The 17,279-nt window shown below is 43.1% G+C and overlaps 1 protein-coding gene across 4 annotated transcripts in view; it reads left to right on the top strand.

Moving 5' to 3' along the window:
• The window catches only part of slc2a9l2 (solute carrier family 2 member 9, like 2), a 374,573-nt gene that overhangs the window by 343,371 nt on the left and 13,923 nt on the right, over positions 1-17,279 (top strand). For all 4 annotated transcript variants that reach the window (XM_073043122.1, XM_073043121.1, XM_073043123.1 and 1 more), the window contains one exon: positions 13,687-13,814. In XM_073043122.1, coding sequence (XP_072899223.1) covers positions 13,687-13,814 — 128 coding nt within the window. The remainder of the gene's footprint in view (positions 1-13,686; positions 13,815-17,279) is intronic.

The following is a 17,279-nucleotide window of genomic DNA, read 5'->3' as shown; positions in this document are numbered from 1 at the left end:
CTGGTGGATTGCAGTGGGGATGGGGTGGAGGGAGGTGCTTCAGTCTCATCTGGAAGTGGAGGCACTGCTGTGCTCTCTTGGCTGAAGAGAGGTGGTGTTGAGATTGTCAGTAATGTGCACACCAAGACTCTCTCCATGGAGAAGCCATTGACATGCAGTGTGGGGTGGGGGGGGGGGTGTCAGCCTGCACCTCCCTGAAGTTCCACAATCATCTCTTTAGCCTTGTCCACGTTGAGACTCCGGTTGTTGTGTTTACACCAGTCCATATGCCTGGTGCTGTGTGACCAGCAGCGTGCTACAGGGGTAAGTGCTGGGTCCACTCTTGAGAATCATCCACACTAATGACTCGGATGAGAATGTAGTAGGTGTAGCTACTGAGTTTGCAAATGATACCAAACATTAGTAGTATAGTAGATATTGGAGAAGGTTTGCAGAAAGTAGAGACGCTGCTGGGCTTTCTTTTCTATGGAGCTGGTGTTGAGGGACCAGGTGAGATTCTCCGCCAGGTGAACACCAAGAAATTTGGTGCTCTTAACGATCTCTACCGAGGAACCGTCGATGTCCAGTGGGGAGTAATCGCTCCGTGCCCTCCTGAAGTCAACAACCATTTCTTTTGTTTTGTTCACATTCAGAGACAGGTTGTTGGCTCTGCACCAGTCTGTTAGCCGCTGCACCTCCTCTCTGTATGCTGACTCGTCGTTCTTGCTGATGAGACCCACCAGCTTTATCTTCCTCACCAGGACAAATTTATCCCTAACATCCTGCAAGAGATCTTTAAACAACGACCACATGTCCATAGTACATTTCCTGCAAAAACATCATCCCAATTCACACCCACAAGTTCTAGCCTTTTAGCCTCATAATTTGCCCTTCCCCAATTAAAAATTTTCCTGTCCTCTCTGATTCTATCCTTTTCCATGATAATGCTAAAGGCCAGGGAGCAGTGATCACTGTCCCCCAGATGCTCACTCACTGACAGATCTGTAACCTGACCCGGTTCGTTACCTAATATTAGATCTAGTATGGCATTCCCCCTAGTTGGCCTGTCAACATACTGTGACAGGAATCAGTCCTGGACACACTTAACAAACTCTGCCCCATCTAAACCATAATCAGGAGCCAATCAATATATCAATATTAGGGAAGTTAAAGTTACCCATGATAACAACCCTGTTATATTTGCACCTTTCCAAAATCTGCCTCCCAATCTGTTCCTCAGTATCTCTGCTGCTACCAGGGGGCCTATGGAATACCCCCAGTAGAGTAACTGCTCCCTTCCTGTTCCTGACTTCCACCCATACTGACTCAAAAGAGGATCCTGCTACATTACCCACCCTTTCTGCAGCTGTAGTAGTATCCCTGACCAATAATGCCACCCCTCCTCCCCTTTCCCCCCTCTCTGTCCTTTTTAAAGCACTGAAATCCAGGAATATTGAGAATCCATTCCTGCCCTGGTGCCAGCCAAGTCTCTGTAATGGCCAATACATCATAATTCCATGTATGTATCCAAGCTCTCAGTTCATCACCTTTGTTCCTGATGCTTCTTGTGTTGAAGTACACGCACTTTAGCCCTTCTACCTTACTACCTCTACACCCTTTATTCTGCTTCTCTTTCCTCAAAGCCTCTTTATATGTTAGATCTGGCTTTACTCCATGCACTGTTCTTACAGTTCTCGCATGACCTTTATCCTCCTCCTCCTCACTACCTGCTCTAACACTCTGGTTCCCCTCCCCCTGCAAATCTAGTTTAAACCGCCCGGAGCAGCACTACAAACCTTCCCGCAAGGATGTTAGTCCCCCTCTAGTTCAGGTGCAACCCGTCCTGTCGGAACAGGTCCCACCTTCCCTGGAACAAAGCCCAATTGTCCAGAAACATGAAGCCCTCCCTCCTGCACCAACTCCTTAGTCACATATTTAGCTGCATTATCTTCCTATTTCTAGCCTCGCTACCACATGGCACTGGTAGCCATCTTGAGATTGCAACCCTGGAGGTCCTGTCCTTCAACTTTGCACTTAACTCCCTAAACTCTCTTTGCAGAACCTCCTCCTTCTTCCTATCCACGCCATTGGTCCCTACATGGACCAGGGCATCTGGCTGCTCACCCTCCCTCTTGAGAATACCAAGAACTCGATCCAAGATATCGCAGACCCTGGCACCAGGGAGGCAACAGACCATCCAGGATTCTCGATCTCTCCCACAGAACCTCTTATCTGTCCCACTAACTATCAAATCCCCTATTACTACTGCTCTCCTCTTTTCCCTCCTTCCCTTCTGAGCTGAGGGTCCAGCCTCGGTGCCAGAGACGCAACCACTGCATCTTGTCCCTGGTAGGTCGTCCCCACCAACAGTATCCAAAACGGTATACTTATTGTTGATGGGAACGGCCACAGGGGTGCTCTGCTCTCCCTGTCTATTCCCCTTCCCTCTCCTGACAGTCACCCAGCTACCTGTCTCCTGACTCCTAGGGGTGACTATCTCCCTGAAACTCCTGTCTATTTCTGCCTCTGCCTCACGAATGACCTGAAGTTCATCCAGCTCCAGCTCTAGTTCCCTTACACGGTTTGTCAGGAGCTGCAGCTGGATGCACCTTTTGCAGGTGTAGTCATCAGGGACAACAGTGCTCACCCTGACTTCCCACATTCTGCATACGGAGCACCCGACTGCCCTGACTGCTGCCTCCATTACTTACTCCTAAGTTAATTAGATTAACTAAAGGAGCTTAACCGGCCTTACCGCACTGGGAGCAAGCTCACCCTCAGCCTCTGCTCACCGAAGCCTCTCGAACCAAAGCCTTCCTACTCTGTCTCCCGCTCCTCCAACACCCGTTCCATTAATCAGCTCACTTTTTAAACTCTCCTGCTGTTCTCACAGGCTGACCTTCACACGCTTGCGCAGTCATGCCTCGTTCAAACTGCCGTTCAAATAAGGTGGATGATCTTGTGCACTTTTACAAGATGGTCAGGTATGGTGTTGTGGCCATCACTGAATCACGGCTGAAGGATGGTTGTAGTTGGGAGCTGAATGTCCAAAGTTACACATTGTATCGGAGGGATAGGAAGGAAGGCAGAGGGGGTCTCTGGTATAGAATGGCATCAAATCAGTAGAAAAATGTGACATGGGATCAGAAGATGTTGAATCTTTGTAGGTTGAGTTAAGAAACTGCAAGGGTAAAAGGACCCTGATGGCCTCCCAACAGCACCTGGGATGTGGACCCCATATTACAACAGGAAATAGAAAAGGCATGTCAAAAGGGTAATATTTTGATAGTTATGGGAGATTAAAACATGCAGGTCGATTGGGAAAATCAGGTTGGTAATGGATCTCAAGAGAGTGAGATTGTTCAATGCCTACAAGATGGCTTTTAAGAGCAGTTTGTTGTTGAGCCTACTAGGGGATCAACTATATTGGACTGGGTGTTATATAATGAACCGTAGGTGATTAGGGAGCTTCAGGTAAAAGAACCTTTCGGAGACAATGATCACAATATGATTGAGTTCAAATTGAAATTTGATAGGGAGAAAGTAATTCTGACGTAGCAGTATTGCAGTGAAGTAAAGGAAATTACAGTGGTACAAGAGAGGAGTTGGCGAAAGATGCTGGCAGAGATGACAGCAGAGCAGCAATGGCGTGAGTTTCTGGGAAAATGAGGAAGGTGCTAGATTGATGCATTCCAAAAACAAAGAAATATCCAAATTGCAAAGAAATACTGAAATGGCAAAGTAGTACAAATGTGGCTGACAAAGAAAGTCAAAGCTAATGTAAAAGCAAAGAGAAAAGCAACAATTAGTGGGAAGATAGAGGATTAAGAAGCTTTTAAACCTACAGAGAGCAACTAAAAGAATCATTAGGATGGAAAAGATGAAATATGAAAGCAAGCTATCAAGCAATATCAAAGAGGATGGTTAAAGTTTTTTCAAGTAAAAAATAAAAGAGAGATGAGAGTGGATATAGGACTGCCGGTAAATGAGGCCAGAGAAATAATAACGGGTGACAAGAAGGTGGCAGATGAACTAAATGAGTATTTTGCATCGGTCTTCACTGTGGAAGACACTAGCCATGTGCCAGATGATGAAGGGTGTGAGAGAAGAGATAAGAGTGCAGTTACTATTACAAGGGAGAAGGTGCTCAAAAAGCTGAAAGACCTAAGTGTACCTAAGTCACCTGGGCCAGATGAACTGCACTGTAGGGTCTGAAAAAGGTTGTAGAGACATTAGTAATGATCTTTCATTGGACTCTGGCATGGTGCCAGAGGACTGGAAGGTTGCAAAATGTCACTCCACTCTTTAAGAAATGAGGAAAGCAGCAGAAAGGAAATTACAGATCAGTTTGCCTGGCTTCAGTGGTTGGGAAGATGTTGGAATCAACTGTTAAGGATGAGGTTATGGAGTACTTGGTGACACAGGACAAGACAGGACAAAGTTTCCTTAAGGGAAAATTTTGCCTGACCAGCCTGTTGGGATTCTTTGAGGAGATTACAGGTAGGTTAGATAAAGGGGATGTAGTAGATGTTGTATATTTGGATTTTCAGAAGGCCTTTGACAAAGTGCTACACATGAGGCTGCTTACCAAGTTAAGAGCCCTTGGTAATACAGGGAAGTTACTGGTGTGTTTAGAGCATTGGCTGATTGATAGGAGGCAGTGAGTGGGAATAAAAGGATCCTTTTCTGGTTGGCTGCCAGTGTTCTGCAGTGGTTGATGTTGGGACTGCTTTTTATGCTGTTTATCAATGATTTAGATGATGCAATAGATGGCTTTGTTGCCAAGTTTGCAGATGATACAAAGATTGGTGGAGGGACAGGTAGTGCTGAAGAAACACGTAGGTGCAGAAGGACTCAGACAGATTAGGAGAATGGGCAAGAGGGTGGCAAATTAAATACAATGTTGGAAAATGCATGATCATATACTTTGGTAGTAGAAATAAATATGCAGAGTATTTCTAAACGGAGAAAATCCAAAGATCTGAGATGCAAGGGGACTAGAGAGTCCTTGTACAGAACACCATAAAGGTTAACTTGCAGGTTGAGTCGGTGGTGAGGAAGCAAATGAAATGTTAGCATTCATTTCAAGAGGTCTGGAATACAAGAGCAGGAATGTGATGCTGAGGCTTTATAAGGCACTGGTGAGGCCTCACCTTGAGTATTGTGAACAATTTTGGCTTCTTCTCTAAGAAAAGATGTGCTGGCATTGGAGAGGGTTCAGGGGAGGTTCAAAAGGATGATTTCAGGAATGAAAGGGTTACCATATGAGAAACATTTGATGTCTGTGGGCCTGTACTTGCTGAAATTTAGAAGGATGGGGGGGGGGGTTCTTATTGAAATGTTTCGAATGTTGAAAGATTAGATGCAGAAAGGATATTTCCCATGGTGGGGGAGTCTAGAATAAGAGGGCACAGCCTCAGGATAGAGAGGCACCTATTTAAAATAGAGATGCAGGGAAATTTCTTTAGCCATTGGGTGGTGAATTTGTGGAATTTGTTACCACAGGCAGCTGTGGAGGCCAGGGCGTTGGGTGTATTTAAGGCAGAGATGGATAGGGTCTTGATTGGACATGACATCAAAGGTTATGGGGAGAAGACCAGGGAGTGGCGCTGAGGAGGGGTAAAAAAGATCAGCCATGATTGAATGGCAGTTGAAACGATGGGCCAAATTGCCTAATTCTGCGCCTATGTCTTACAGACTCAGAGTCAAATGGTCTTAAATATTCGTAAAGACTTGGCTTCCACAGCTGCCCATAGCAACAAATTCCACAGATTTTCCACTCTCTGGCTAAAGAAATCCCTTTGTCAGCTCTGTTCTAAAAGCATGTCCCTCTATTCTGAGGCTGTGTCCTCTAGTTCTAGACACTCCCACTATAGGAAACATCCTCTCCACATCTGCTCTGTCAAGACCTTTCACCATTCAATAGGTTTCAATGAGGTCACCCGTCATTCTGAATTCTAGGCCAAGAGCCATTAAACGTTCTTCATATGAGAAGCCATTCAATCCCGGAATCATTTTCGTGAACCTCCTTTGAACCCTCTCCAGTTTCTGCACATCCTTTCTCAGCTAAGCAACCCAAACCTGCTCATAATACCCCAAGTGAGGTCTCACCAGTGTTTTATAAGGTCTCGGCATTACATCCTTGCTTTTATATTTTAGACATCTTGAAATGAATGCTAGCATCACATTTGCCTTCCTCTCCACAGACTCAACCTGTAAATTAACCTTTAGGGAATTGTGTTTAAGGACTTCGAAATCCCTTTGTTCCTCAGATTTGTCATTTTCTCTCTATTTAGAAAACAGTCTATGCTTTTGTTCCTTCTACAAAGTGCATGACCATACATTTCCCAATACTGTATTCCATCCGCTACTTGTTCGTTTATTCTCCTAATCTGTCTAAGTCCTTCTGTAGCCTCTCTGCTTTCTCAAAACTACTCCCCCTCTACCTATCTTGGTATAATCCACAATCTTTGCAACAAGGTCATCAATTCCATCATCCAAGTCATTGACATATAACGTAAAAAGAAGCAGTCCCAACACAGACCCTGTGGAATACCTCAGGTGGAAAATCCTTCATCAGAACTGGTCTTCCTCTGGAAGCATTAACTCGGGATGTGTAGCTAGTAAACCTGCTAAATTACAGTGCCAGACACCTGGGCTCAATACTGATTAGGTGATCATTGTGGAGATGAAGGATTTCTTTAGCCAGAGAGTGGTGAATCTGTGGAATTTGTTGCCACAGGCGGCTGTGGAGCCTGAGTCATTGGGTATGCCCAAGGCAGAGGTTGATGGATTCTTGATTAGTCAGGGCATGAAGCGATACGGGGAGAAGGCAGGAGATTGGGGCTGAGAGGGAAAAGGGATCAGCCATGATGAAATGGCAGAGCAGGCTCAATGGGCCATTGCCTAATTCTGCTCCTATATGTTATGTTACAGTCTTGTGACATTTTGTACAGTTTTGACCTCAGAAAGGATGTACATGCCATTGAGTGAGAGCAGTAAAGGTTCATACAGTGTGAAAACAAGTTCTTTGGTCTAATGCTTCCATGCCAAGTGTCAGGCACCCATCCACATTAATCCAATTTTCATCACTTCTACCCCACCTACACCAGGGGCAATTGAAATGTGGGAGGTAACTCCTTGTGCACATTTCGCCAGACAGCATTGGAATTCAGAATCAGACTTGTGACTATAAAGTTATGAGGCTTTACCAGTCTCACTGAGTAAATTCACTGGACAGGTTCTGAGCATGGTGTGTATGAGTGGAGACTGAGTTTACTAGTCCTTTATTCCCTATACAGGGGTGGCATGCCCAACATGGCACGCAAAACATTTTTTGGGCATGCAGCATGCACTGCTGCCTCTGAATTCTTCAAACCCCATCCATATAAAGATGCATAATGATTATCTTTACTGGCAATTAAAGCAGAAAATTAGTATTTTACAACCTGACTGTAGTAAGATATTTTTGTAGGAAACATCTCACTCCAGCTAGATGATTGCAAGAACATCGGATGATGCATTTTGAGATCCTTGCGGGCCTGGTGTGCACATTGGTATTGTATAGTAAACCATTTCAATAGCAATACTATTGAAAATTATATTATTTTTCAATTATCTTTTTAAAAGTTAAGTACTAATAATTTTTGAACAGGTTTTCTAAAATGTTTCATTTATTTCAGTCTGTCTCTGTTATACTTTTATTAATAGTAAAACAGTGAATACATGTAAGTAAACAACAGGACTCATTGCTTTTCCTTAAAAAAATCAATAATTATTTCATTACTCCATACTAATGTCTGTTCAGAATTACCATGGTACAGGAAACATTTTTTTTGAAGAATATCGCCAATTTGGGAACTCTCTGTTAAAACTATTCACCACTGCTGCCCTGGAGTTTAAAAGAATGAGAAACTTACAAAATTCTTATTGGCTTTGACAGGCTGAATGCAGGGAAATTGTTCCTTAGATAAGAAGTCAAGAACCACAGGTCACATTATCAAAATAAGGAACAAGCCATTTAGGACAGAGATGAAGAGAATTTTTTTTCCCCTCAGAGTCTGCTGAAGCTTTGGAATTTTCTAACCTGGAGGGCAGTCGATGCTTATTCAAGACCAAGATTAATATATTTCTGGATATTAATAGAAGTGTGAGATGTGGGAATAATGCAGAAAAATAGAGCTGAATTGGAAGGTCAGCTTGATGAATGGTGGAGCACGTTCAAGCAGACTGCTGGCCTACTTCTATTCCCATTACTAAATCTTCATTATCCTTATCAATCATCATCACTGTGAGTGATAATGATGGCAGAATCAAGCAAAATAAATACAGAATATGAATGATGAAACTTCTGCAAGTTTAAATCGATAGTTTCCAAATGTTAACATTGAACAGTGTTTTATTTCTGAGATCATCTTAATTCATTGGATGGCTGTTCGAGAATTCTCAAATTTTACTGAAATCTATAAGTATTACCTTTCTGTATTACTATGCTTATCACAGTTTTTATGTTTACCAAAAAAAAATATTCCAATATCCAAAGAAAAGCTCTTAGGCCTGGAAAATATAAGGCAATATGAGTGATTTGCTGCACTAGTATTGTTGGGAGATGATCAGAACAGCAACCAGGTTAAAACCCAGAGATGGCAGATCTCAGACTAGAACTGAAGGATGTCCAAGCTTGGCCATCAAACATTGCCACTATTGTGGAGCAGAACAGAACTGTATAATGGCTACATACAATGGAAATTCCCGTAGACATGGAGTTTCAGTAGGTTAAAGCATGTGGCTACCAGTGGAATATTCATCAAATCAGGCATATATCCTAACAGTCAAAAGTTGTGATGTCCACCTGACACATTCAGAAGAGATGTCTGCCCATTGACCTTGTGGGCTTGTCCCTGGAGAGCATTATTTTCATGATCTTGAAAGAAATGCCAAGATTGCAACTGGAGAATAGATAAATTGAGAGCTGGAGTTATAGTTTTGGATTGACAGATATCTTTGATGTGATTTTACAATAGTTAATGTTTAAGATGTGGATATGAACTATGGAACCAAGTCAAGAATTGGTTTAAGTCAGAAAGCACGTTGCTGCAGATCAAAACCTTTTAAGTTGGACAGAATTTTGATTTACCTTCTTCATTCACTTTGGTATCAGTTATATTGGAGAGAGGATGTATGGTGAGACAGATATTGGAAATATTTGTGAATTGTATCATAGCAGAATGAATAGATGAAACTCCATTGACATAGCACGTAGTGGACACAAACTAAATGAGAAAAATACAGTTTCTGTAGAGCATTCCTTTCAATGGTGAGATTGGAGATTGGAGCAAAAGTGAAGCTCCCTCCTCAAATGAGGGAAGCAAAAACATGAGAAAATATGTAGATGCCGGAAATCCAAAGCAAAACACACAAAATGCTGGAGGAACTCAGTAGGTCAGGCATCATCTATGGAAATGAACAAACAGCAGCCCTTCCTCAGGACCGGAGGGAAAAGGGGAAGACGTCAGAATAAAAAGGTGGGAAGGTGAAGAGGACAGCTAGAAGGTAATAGGTGGAGCCAGGTGGGTAGGAGAGGTAAATGGCTGGAGCATAAGGAATCTGATAGAAGAGAGTGGACCAAGGGGGAAAGGGGAGAAGGAGGGGCACCAGGAAGTGATAAGCATGTAGGAAAAGTTAAGAGTCCAAAGTGGGGAATAGAAGAAGAGGGGAGGGGGTGGGAAAACTGTATTTACCAGAAGTAAGAAATTGATATTCATGCAGCTGTATAAAACTTTGGTTAAGCCGCACTTAGAGTTTTGTGTTCAGTTCTGGTCACCTCATGGGAGGGGAGGGACGTGGAAGCTTGAGAGAAGATGCAGAGGAGATTGATCAGGATGATGCCTGGATTGGAGAACATGTCCTATGAGGAATCAAAATCAGATTTATTGTCATTGACATATGTCATGTATTCTTTTGCAGCAGCAGTACAGTGCAATAATATTACAAACCCCATTTCCAGAAAAGTTGGGATATTTTCCACAATGCAATAAAAACAAAATCTGTGATATGTTAATTCACGTGAACCTTTATTTAACTGACAAAAGTACAAAGAAAAGATTTTCAATAGTTTTACTGACCAACTTAATTGTATTTTGTAAATATACACAAATTTAGAATTTGATGGCTGCAACACACTCAACAAAAGTTGGGACAGAGTTAAAATAAGATTGAAAAGTGCACAGAAAACATCAGTTTGGAAGACTCCACATTAAGCAGGCTAATTGGTAGCAGGTGAGGTATCATGACTGGGTATAAAAGTAGCATCCATTAAAGGCTCAGTCTTTGCAAGCAAGGATGGGTCGTGGCTCACCCCTTTGTGCCAAAATTCATGAGAGAATTGTTAGTTAGTTCAAAAGGAACATTTCCCAACGCAAGATTGCAGAGAATTTAGGTCTTTCAACATCTCCAGTACATAATATTGTGAAAAGATTCAGAGAATTCAGAGACATCTCAGTGCGTAAAGGGCAAGGTCGGAAACCACTGTTGAATGCGTGTGATCTTCGAGCCCTCAGGCGGCACTGCCTAAGAAGCTGTCATGCTACTGTGACAATTATAGCCACCTGGGCTCGGGAGTACTTCGGAAAACCATTGTCACTTAACACAGTCCGTCGCTGCATCCAGAAATGCAACTTGAAACTGTATTACGCAAGGAGGAAGCCATACATCAACTCTATGCAGAAACGCCGGTGAGTTCTCTGGGCCCAAGCTCATCTCAGATGGACCGAAAGACTGTGGAACCGTGTGCTGTGGTCAGATGAGTCCACATTTCAGCTAGTTTTCGGAAAAAATGGGTGTCGAGTTCTCCGTGCCAAAAATGAAAATGACCATCCTGATTGTTATCAGCGAAAGGTGCAAAAGCCAGCATCTGTGATGGTATGGGGGTGCATCAGTGCCCACAGCACGGGTGAGTTGCATGTATGTGAAGGTATCATTGACTCTGAGGCGTATATTAGGATTTTAGAGAGACATATGTTGCCATCAAGGCGACGTCTCTTCCTGGGACGTCCATGCTTATTTCAGCAGGACAATGCCAGACCACATTCTGCACGGGGTATGACGGCGTGGCTTTGTAGACACAGAGTGCGTGTGCTTGACTGGCTTGCTGCCAGTCCAGATCTATCTCCTATTGAAAATGTATGGTGTATCATGAAGAGGAGAATCAGACAACGGAGACCACGGACTGTTGAGCAGCTGAAGTCTTATATCAAGCAAGAATGGACAAAATTTCCAATTGCAAATCTACTACAATTAGTATCCTCAGTTCCAAAATGATTAAAAAGTGTTATTAAAAGGAAAGGTGATGTAACACAATGGTAAACATGCCTCTGTCCCAACTTTTGTTGAGTGTGTTGCACCCATCAAATTCTAAATTTGTGTATATTTACAAAATACAATTAAGTTGGTCAGTAAAACTATTGAAAATCTTTTCTTTGTACTTTTGTCAGTTAAATAAAGGTTCACATGAATTAACATATCACAGATTTTTGTTTTTGCATTTTGGAAAATATCCCAACTTTTCTGGAAATGGGGTTTGTAAAAATAAGTTACTATAAATATTAAAAAGTATTGCAAACAGAGGGTAAAATAGTCCTGAAGTCCAAAAGGGAAAGGTTGAACGAGTTAGGGCTTTTCTCTTTGAGCGAAGTAGAATGAGAGGTGACTAGGTGGAGGTGTGTAAGAGGCACAGATAGAGTGGACAGCCAGCACCTTTTTCCCAGAGCTGCAATAAATAACTTAGGGGAGATGTGAGATGTAAGATTTTCTTTACACAGAGGGTAGTATGTGCATGGAGTGCACTACCAGCGGTGCTGGTAGAGGGTGATACATTCGGGATTTCAGAGACTCTTAGATAGATGAAAAATACCGAGTTATAGGCTGTGTAGAAAGGAGGGTTTCGATTGATCAAGGAGTGGGTTTATATAGGTTGGTATGACATTGTGGGCTGAAGGGCCTTGGTGTACTGTACAGTTCTGTGTGGGGCCCTCGTTCCATGTGGGGCCTTCGTGTTCTGTACAGTTCTGTGTGGGGCCCTCGTTCCGTGTGGGGCCGTCGTGTTCTGTACAGTTCCGTGTGGGGGCCCCCGTGTACTGTACAGTTCTGTGTGGGGCCCTCGTTCCGTGTGGGGCCGTCGTGTTCTGTACAGTTCCGTGTGGGGGCCCCCGTGTACTGTACAGTTCTGTGTGGGGCCCTCGTTCCGTGTGGGGCCGTCGTGTTCTGTACAGTTCTGTGTGGGGCCCTCATGTTCTGTACAGTTCTGTGTGGGGCCCTCGTTCCATGTGGGGCCGTCGTGTTCTGTACAGTTCCGTGTGGGGGCCCCCGTGTACTGTACAGTTCTGTGTGGGGCCCTCGTTCCGTGTGGGGCCGTCGTGTTCTGTACAGTTCTGTGTGGGGCCCTCGTTCCGTGTGGGGCCGTCATGTTCTGTACAGTTCTGTGTGGGGCCCTCGTTCCGTGTGGGGCCGTCATGTTCTGTACAGTTCTGTGTGGGGCCCTCGTTCCGTGTGGGGCCGTCGTGTTCTGTACAGTTCTGTGTGGGGCCCTCGTGTTCTGTACAGTTCCGTGTGGGGCCTCATGTTCTGTACAGTTCCGTGTGGGGCCCTCGTGTACTGTATAATTCTGTGTGGGGCCATCATGGACTGTGCAGTTCTATGTTCTAATGTGACTTGCCATCTTGTCCAACTTGTTTAAAAGCAAAAACAATCCAAGTTAGAGATGGTATTGTCAAATGTATTCTTAATGCACCTGGTTGAAAGCTGCCTGACATTTAACGTGGTCTGCCACTTAACGGAATGAAATTTTCTGAGCACAAAGATTTTCTCTGTAGTTTTGTGGTGGATGTTTTCTAACCTGCTAATCTGACCCAGTTAAATCACACAGTCCCTGGTGCCATGGTCGCATCGCTTGATTAGATTTGAGGTGCTTTAGGGTAGCTTGTTTGGTTTTGCACACCTGTAACAAAATAATTGAGACCTCAGTAGTTCAGGACATTTGGGGAACTAAGCCATGAGACTGTGTGGTAGATTTCAACCAGTAAAATCTCATATTGATGAGATCTCCAGTAAAGTAAATGACACAAAGGTGAGTGTTTTTGTCAAACCTCTACACATTTTACAATGAATGACTAAAGATGAATTTCTCTACTGTTGTTGGTTTAAAAGACCAAATGGTGTGATAATTATTTCAGATCTAGAGGTTTTGAGCTGAATTGAACTTGTATGACTTTTTTTTTTCAGATACAGTGCCTTCAGAATAAGCCTTTCCAGCTCTTCGAGGCATGCTGCTCAGCAGTCCCCTGAGTTAACCCTCGCCCAATCATCGGACAATTTACAATCACCAATTAACCTACCAACTGGTACGCCCTTGGACTGTGGGAGGAAACCAGAGCATCTGGAGGAAACCCACGCAGTCACAGGAAACAACTAATAAACTCCTTACAGGCAGTGATGGGAATTGAACCTGGGTCACTGGTACTGTAAAGTGTTCTGCTAACCCCTACACTACCGCACCACCCTAGGTTTACAAGGTGAACTTGGTTCATACTGCCAACTCACAGCAGTTTGGTGCTTTGCGCAGTGAACAATTGGTGTTTGGGATTCATTTGGGATTCATTGTTGATAAGCTTACATTTATTAATCTGACTGGAACACTTTCCTTCCTTTCAGGTGGGATTCCTTTTGTGCTAACCATTGAGATGTTTGATCAGTCTTGTCGATCTTCTGCGTTCATGATTGGTGGGACCGTGATCTGGCTTACCAACTTTTTGGTTGGACTTCTTTTTCCTTTTATCCAGGTATTGTCTAAATGAAAACTGTGAGGGTAGTATAATATAATGTGCAGCTAACATTTCAATGCCAAAACCAGTTTGCTGCCTAATGTACTGGAGATTGAGACAGATTGGATCCCCTACTGCCTTCCTTTTCGTGCTGCTAGTAACAACAAAAAAAACAGTAATGCGTTTAAAAAAAAATTCTAGCTGGGCATCATTTAGCACTTCATTGAATACACACAGAGGTCATTCAGATCATTGCAGCTCTTTGAGGAGATTTCCAGTTGCTCATCCATCCCCATTCCCTTTGCATAGAACTAATGTATTTTTCCTTTACCCTATACCCTTTTGGACATTTAACTCTACTCCCATTGTCCTTCAATGCAATCCAGATTGTAACACCAAATCTAACCTGGTTAACATTTCAATGACCTTAAGCCCCATAACATACCATGAAAGTACAATCGTCAAGCTATCTGCTATAATTTTGGTTAAAATTCATGGTAAAGAATGACATGTAATGTTCAGCTGAATTCTGGTGACAAGCATGATCCTCAGTTGGCTTGATTTAGTAATTCATAGCGAGGCAAGCAGTAGCAATAAAATAATTGTCAGAGGGTAAAAGCAGCCAAGTTTTCAGCTCCCCTTGCTTAATCCATGATTATTTTTCTGGAAAGTGCACCAGTTTAGAAATTGAGTTTGGGCACATTGAAGATTAGACTTGTCAGTCTCCAGATTTTTCACACCTCCAGCTGTTCACCACACAAGCTAAATTGTAGTGGCTAGATAGATAGTTTCATCATTTAGTTATTGAATATGCACTCTTTTTGGGATTGTGCAGGATTGCATCAGTGGTGCTGTGTCTGTGCATTGTGCATTGTCCATTATATCAGTCTCCATAAACCTCTGACCTTAAACCTGTTCTAAAAGTCTAAGTTCAGTTCATTGCCATATGCATGGTGCACAGGTGTAATGAAAACTTACTTGTAGCAGCATCACAGGCCAAAAGCATCTTATCAGCAGCATTCATAAGAAAAACATATTGTGTAGCATAAATTATAAAATAATTTTTACAAGAAAGAGCACAATTAGAGAGTAGAACAAAAAAAAATCAAAGTTCTGTTTAGTGCAAAGTGATTGAAGTTAATGCTGCAAAACTGTAGTGATACCGTTTTGCCAGTTGGTTCAAGAACTGGATAGTTGAAGCACAGTAGCTGTTCTTGAACCTGGTGGTGTAGAACCAAGGTTCTGTACCTCCTGCCTGATGGTGGCTATGAAGTGATGGCATGGTCCAGATGGTGGGACAATTTGTATCTTCACTTACAATCCTGCTGAATTTTCATTATATGTTAATGATTTTGGAAATAAAAGCTTCAGCTGTGATTGTTTGAAGATATGTTTACCCAAAGTTTGTTTCCAGTATCTACTGTATTCTTAATTGATTTGCATAATTGGTCTATTACAAATGTATATACATAGTTTCTTAAAACTCTACAAGGAAGATTTTAAAACCTTACATCTCAAGGTTATAGGGCAAACTGCAACAAACAGTTCACCACAAACCCTAAGCAATTTTGCTTCTACCTACACTAGCAAATTGGTTGAATGTTAACCCTCTTTAAATAACCAAAATTATTTTCATCAAATATCCATTTATAACATGATTCAGAAATAGTTTATAAACATATTTCCAGTAATGCTTTCTAAATTGTTATGTATAAATTCTTCCAGCATATTTACAATTCTTGCCTTAAACAGGTTCAGACATAGTTTCCAATATTAGTAACTTCCCCACCTTGATTCGGTCTCAGTTATCATCTGAGTAATTGTTCACTACTTTCAGCTGGAGAGTTTCTAAGTTTCATGCCATAGTTGATTTGATTTGGGTTTGCATCTTCCTTTTCAGTCTCACTCTTCATTTTATGTAACTTTCCTTACTGTGATGATGTCTCTTTATGTCAACAGATGTTGGCACTGTTCCAACTGTTGTCTGTACACACCAGCTGTATGGTGAAAAGGCACAACAGTGCCTCTTTCACTTCAGACGGTTGAGGCAGTTTGGTGTGGGCCTCCAAATCCTACGAACTTTCTACAGGGGCACAATTGAGAGCATCCTGACTGGCTGCATCACTGCCTGGTATGGGAACTGTACCTCCCTTAGTAACAGGACTCTGCAGAGAGTGGTGCAGACAGCCCAGCACATCTACCACTTGTAAATTTAGGACATTTCAGGACATTTACAAGGACGTGTGTAAAAAGGACCTGAAGAATCATCGGGGACCCGAGTCACCCCAACCACAATCTATTCCAGCTGCTGCCATTCGTGAAGTGGTACTGCAGCATAAAAGCCAGACGAAGGGTCTCAGCCCAAAACTTCAACAGCGCTTCTCCACAGCTGCCTGGCCTGCTGTGTTCCACCGGCATTTTTGTGTGTTGCTTAAACAAATCACAATCTATTTGCCTCCAGAGCTGATTTACTGATTTACCAGTCGTGAATTGTGGTACCTTCTACTTTACAAAAAGACCACTAGACAATTTGATGGCGAAAAGAACATCTTTATCAGGGACGGCAAATGATATTTACAATACAGAGGCTTCCAGGTACCTCGTGCGGCATGGGTGGAGGAACTATATACAATGCATACTGGGAGTGAAAAGAGCGGAAGTAAAGATCCCGCCAACCCCGGATCCCCCCTCTTGCTACCAACAGCTTCCCGATTAGTATTAACTTACTTTTAATAATACTCACATTACAACACTTCTCCCCCTTTAAAATCCAACATTCCCCAAATATAGAAGAACTGGGAAACAAAAACAGTGGTATCATTAGCAACAGGTTACCAATACAAAAAGACCTAAAAAAAAAGTGGCAAATTCAACATTCAATCTCGCAACAAAAGAAACTATCCAATCAAAGATTCAGTCTGTCAGGAGGTTTGCGAGGGCGCTGCGATCTATGCACTACCCCCGGTGACCCAGCAGGCACCGCTGGTGAGGATGTTTTGGGTGGATCTGGTGTTGGGGACATGAGAAGGGTCTGTGTGTCAGTGTGAGAATGTCCATCCTCTTCAGGGGACCCCGACCCCTCTGCCAGCATCTCTCCCTCTGGCAAAGTCACTGGTAGACATGCTTCCCCAGTAGTCTGTCTCAACATTGGAAACTCCATGGAACTGTCTACCTCTGAGCCAGAATCATGACGCAGGCGCACGTGGTCCTGATGTCCGCGGAAAACACGTCCGTCGGTCAACTTAACAACATAGGAGACTGGACCACCCTGCTTAAGAATAACACCAGGTAGCCATTGCTGATTGTTTCTCACATAGACATTGTCATCCGGTTCTAACTGTCTCTCGCGCATGTTGATCATGTCCCTCCTTCGCTTTTCCTGCTTTCTCTCCACTTTTGCCTTCTTGTCTGGGCACAGCAGGTCCAATCTTGACTTAGGCCTACACCCTATCAGCATCTCTGCTGGACTGCGTGCAGTCGTAG

This window comes from Hemitrygon akajei, chromosome 4, assembly GCF_048418815.1.
Source record: "Hemitrygon akajei chromosome 4, sHemAka1.3, whole genome shotgun sequence".
Classification (NCBI taxonomy): Eukaryota; Metazoa; Chordata; class Chondrichthyes; order Myliobatiformes; family Dasyatidae; genus Hemitrygon; species Hemitrygon akajei.
This window is presented reverse-complemented; position numbering and strand designations above follow the sequence as displayed.